At 43.2% G+C, this 4,937-nt stretch overlaps 1 protein-coding gene across 1 annotated transcript; it reads right to left on the bottom strand.

Annotated features, from left to right (window-relative positions):
* Positions 1-721: 721 nt before the first annotated feature.
* On the bottom strand, positions 722-2,603 carry LOC103628242 (uncharacterized). The gene is made up of 6 exons (XM_008648481.1): positions 2,395-2,603; positions 2,176-2,293; positions 1,972-2,043; positions 1,249-1,330; positions 992-1,056; positions 722-775 (listed from the first exon to the last, which is right to left on the bottom strand). The coding sequence occupies exons 1-6, from the start codon at positions 2,601-2,603 to the stop codon at positions 722-724; spliced, it is 600 nt and encodes a 199-aa protein (XP_008646703.1).
* Positions 2,604-4,937: the final 2,334 nt, after the last annotated feature.

Raw genomic sequence — 4,937 nt, 5'->3', positions numbered from 1 at the left:
TTTGCCCTTTTTTGTTTCGACAGTTGGTGCAGAGCACTCTTAAGATATTGTGAGAAAATTGGCATGTGTATGGGAAGGAAATGCATAAAAGAATAGAAATGAACAAAAAAATATAATAATTAGAAAAGGAATCAACTTGCGTACCAATGAGCTATAGAATTATTTAGTCATAAATATGAGAGCTTATAAAACAACACCATACTTTCGTTTTGAAGGATACCAGTGAGCTATAGAGACACCATCAGCTAGAAACCCATCATCCTGTTTGAAGGATGATGCTACTCTCAAGCCCACTGATCTCACCCAAGTGCTGTTTGAATTTGTAGCGAAGAGTTGGCGGGTCGATGCCTTTGTCTTCTTGGACACATTCCCACCCTTTGAAGAACTGGACTCTGCATTATCACAAACAGGCGATCAGAAAGCAAAAATCATTCTAAAACACTAAAATGAGCATGGTCTTATGAATGAATATTAGAATTATTGCGAAAAAACTCTAGTTCAGTTCATGGAGCCATAAGAAACTAAAACTCATAGCTGACAAGTCACATATTTTTTATTTGACTAAACGGATTTATGGATGAAGTAGTGGTTACCAAAGTTTTGGATCCTAACCTTTTTTATCTCCTTCCAACAAAAATAATCCATTGATTATTTCATCCATGCACCTGCAGGCGCCTGGAGATATGTCCCAGATCCTCCTTAACTTGAAACCCAACACTCATTAGCGAGCTGGTAACACCATGCTGAATAGTGAGCAGATGGCAGGCACCTCTAGCTGCAGGCCAAGAAAGCTTAAATGAGAAACTCGCCAATCACAACAACACAATATGTAGCAACCATCAATTTGGTGTAACATATTTGTTTCTTCTTCTCCAATCCAGAATGAGATCCCCATCCTCATCCACGACGACTGCGTCAGGCGAATCACCTCCTCAACAGAGTAAATCATGTTACCCCAACGAGCAACTCAACACATACACACCAAACTAACCTCTACATCATCAACACGAGATGAGTAGGCCAGAGACTTTGTCATCCCAGTTGTTACAGCCCTCCCTGCAAGATTTGGGTATTTGTATAAGAGGTATGAAACCATATTGACATTGCACTCCCACACCCTCAATGACTCTCCGAGAAGAGAATGCAAACACAATATGTAATGTATACTAAGTTACTAACTGCTTCCAACAAATATAAAGCGCCCATAATAATTAAACTAAATTGATGAGTTGAAAGACACAAACGTACAAGAACTTCCACTTTTGAGACCAGTGCCTAGGGGCAGGTACTGTATTTCTGTATGCCTTGAGATATACAGACAATTTTGGCTCTGTAGCAGTTGCATCCCAGACATAGAATTGAAAAAAAACATGAAACAGTTACCCCGAGAAACATTAGGCACTCATCAGCTCCTTCTTCATGTGCATCACAGTTAGTTGTCTCGTCCACATTTACCTCTTCAAGCTTTGATCAAAGTTTTAATGTCAATAATTAACTCTACTTTCTGCGGGTGATACCAGATATAAACAAGCATCAATTAATAATTAATAAAAAAGAATAAGGATGAAATGGTTCATTTGACAAAACTGATTTACTGTAACATAAAATTGTTATTGCGCCATGATACACAGGGTTGCTTTCAAGGAAAAAAATGAAGAAAAAAAGGAAGATTTCTAGTACTACTTTGTTCCAGTGACTTCTAAATGATAGTTTCCTCATAATACCCAAGGTCATGTAGGAACCTGACTAAACTAAGCACCTTATGTTAACACAGTGAAAACAAAGCACTACTTCAAAAAATCCAGCGCTTACAAAATGCCTGAATTCATAAGGATATATAGCATAATACAATGTCTATCAAAACGTAGCACAACAACAAATGGTGAAATACTAAAATGCATCCTAGACAGGTACTGTAGTTATAGGTTTATTTCACAAGGTGGCGCAAACAATTGTGATAAATGCCCCAACCAGGCGCTCCTGCTGTGAGAGATGACTAAGGAGGTCATCGGACCTAGAGATATGCATCGTGTACTTCTTGATCTGCAGCAGCCACGCCAGCAGGGCGATCAGATTGCCGCAACTGTCGTTTCTTTTTTGGGTCGCTAATTTTGGTTCAATCTAGAAAGGGTGGCGCAAGAACAAACACATGGTGGGTTGTGAAATCCTACTAACCTTCTCCAGGAGGAGGTAGGAGCGGAGGAGGAAGAGCGTGCGATCGAGGTCCATCTGGTAGAGCGAGACCACCAGGTCGTCAACGCCGCCGTCGACGAAGTCATCGAGCACCTCCTCCTGGGTGACACAACACCAGGAGAGGGAGCCACGGTCAGATCCAGAGCTGTGGGGGGAGTGGAGGAACGTGGTCAAGAAGACGGGGAGGGAGAAGAGCGTATGAGGTGCTGGATCTGCTCGCGGACACGTAACGCGAGGGGCGAGTCAAAGCTGAGGATATCCGACGCGACCTTCTCGTTGAGCCACGCTCGCTTGAGCAGATCGACGTCCGTGGACGCCGCCGCCGCAGCAGAGTCACCATCGTCCCATGTGGTCTTGTACGCACGCAAGACACCGACCATCTCGAACTCGAGCTCGAAGTCGGGGTCCATGGCGGCGTGTGGATTGAGGAGCATGTAGAAGGGGTGCCAGCGAAGTCGGTTGCCCTTGAGAAGGGGAGGTTGTGGACGGCGATGAACTCGCGATGTATGGGTCCCACCTGTCGTAGATGTTGTCGGCGTAGATCCGAATTGGCCCGTCTGTGGGCACACCCCCTCGCTGCCGGTGGGGAGATCTCGGCGGTGGCTCGCGTGCCGCGCATGGTAGATGGGGATGTGGAAGGTGGAGAGCTGTTGCACCGCGCTTTATGGATCCACGGAAGGAGGGTGGCGGCGGGCGGGCGACGTACGAACCATCGAGGTCGTCGTGCACGAGGAAGATGATGACTTCACCAAAAGCGAAATGCCCTAAGTTTCAGGGTGGAGGACGATAAAACTGAGATGGGCGACGGATGGCTTGCTTTTGACCTGTGGTCGTGGGCAACGAGGAGGAGGTGTGCTCGTGCGATGTTGATGTCGGCACGAGCGGCGAGGTCCATAGCATGACACTCGCGTCGATCTGGGGGCGGAGGTGGAGGTGAAAGAGGCACAAAAGATTCAGGCGTCTCCTTGACTATCGGCCGGTCGATCCACATTTAGACGTGCGCTTCGCCGGTAACATCGCGGGGTGAGAGACGAGGAGGAGCGTCGGGGTCAGGGGGCATCACTTGGGTGGGTGGGGCGATGGCGACGACGGCGGTGGCGTGGGCACATGCGAGCTAGGGTTTTTGGGTGAGAGAGGGTCAGAGGGAGGAAGGGGAAGCAGACGAGGGAGCGGGGCTGGTGGGCGGGATCGGGGAGCGGGGCTGGTGGATGGGATCGACGGTTGAGATCGCAAAATGGTAGAATGGACGGCTGAGATCGCAGAATGGCAGAACACAAAAAGGCAGGCTACTATTGCTAACTTAATAAGTAGTATATATATATATATATATCCAATTATTATTTTCTACAAACCTACTCATCATTATTATTTTCTATATATATCTCCAATTCCGATTCGGATCGTAGGCTTGATGAGGTCCCTAGGCCTTGTTTACTTCCAGCATTATATAATCTAGCTTACGGATTATATAAAGACTTATTGATCTACTACTTATATATAGATTATTATAATCTAGTTATCTAGATTATATAATTTATCTGATAATCTATGTTGTTTGTTAGTCTCTTAACTTATTTACTTGAGATTATTTACTCGAGATTGATTATATAATCTAGAGGTTAACAAACAGAACTTTAAACTCATTTTCCAAATTATTGTTTGGAGAAACATTTGAAGAAAAAATCGCTCCCTGGACGACCTTTGGATTCTTTAACATTTTTTTTTCTATATCATGTGCATGCCTTATTAGAGAACCGATTCCTCTCTCGCTACCATTGACTAACGAGAAATTCGAATCACAATAATAACAATATTTGGAAATCTCAGTATAGCTGCTAGTAGTAGTAGTAGCTGGAGAATATATTTTTATTGAAATCTCTATTACAGTCTATTCGAAAGAATATAAGAGACTTTTGGAGCCATGCACGAGTGCTTGAATGCATGCTTGCCACACATGTGACACTACATGACACAAATCCAGCATGACCGTCAGTCGTTAAGCCATGCATGCCTTGCATGCAAATGATGCTGTCATGCATGGGAGTATGGGACCCGTACATGGTATTGACATGCCACCTTATTTCTATTTATAGGAGAAAATTATGATGCATGGAACCCGCCACATCAAAGTTCATATGAAAAAAAGATAAATTCGTACGAGCACCGGGGTTGTATTCTATTTATATATATATAAATATAAATATATATATATATATATATATATATATATATGTTGTTTTCGTATTTTTTTTAAAAAAGACTTTACAATCAACCTTTTTAGTGTCAGCATATATTACATCCCCTCCATACACCAAATTAGACTAGCTCTTCTTATTCGAAAACTTTCATAAATATTATTCATTTTTTACAGTGATATCATATCGTTTAGCATATGCCTTAGAATTTTTCATTTTTTTGTGTAAAACTTTTGAATAAGACAATTCGGTTAAACTTAATTAGCATAAAAAATTTATGCAATGCGTCCATGCATGTGTGAATCAGATGACAGATCCATCGGTCGCTCATTTTACCGTCCATTAGTCAGCAAAAAACCAACTTTGCTTCCATTCCCATGGACTGCGTCAGATCATCAGAGATCAGCTCTCTGCTGGTTTGCTTTTAATTTTCCTCAATGGACAAACACGATCATCCTTCATGGGCACTCAAGCAGCAAGCTAATCTCGCTCGCCTCCAGCCCAATGCCATTGTATGCCATGCCATGCCATGCCTACATCTAATCTACT

Source organism: Zea mays, chromosome 5, assembly GCF_902167145.1.
Source record: "Zea mays cultivar B73 chromosome 5, Zm-B73-REFERENCE-NAM-5.0, whole genome shotgun sequence".
NCBI lineage: Eukaryota > Viridiplantae > Streptophyta > Magnoliopsida > Poales > Poaceae > Zea > Zea mays.
Note: the sequence above shows the minus strand (reverse complement) of the source record. Positions and strands in the feature narration are given on the sequence as shown.

Bases quoted from the DNA above. Each gene is read 5' to 3' on its own strand.
- LOC103628242 (XM_008648481.1), bottom strand. From the start codon at position 2,603: ATGGACCCCGACTTCGAGCTCGAGTTCGAGATGGTCGGTGTCTTGCGT. The intron at 2,044-2,175 runs GTTAGTAGGATT...TGGCTGCTGCAG, and splicing joins CCTACCTCCTCCTGGAGAAG to ATCAAGAAGTACACGATGCA. The intron at 776-991 runs GTTAGTTTGGTG...CTTGGCCTGCAG, and splicing joins CTCGTGTTGATGATGTAGAG to CTAGAGGTGCCTGCCATCTG.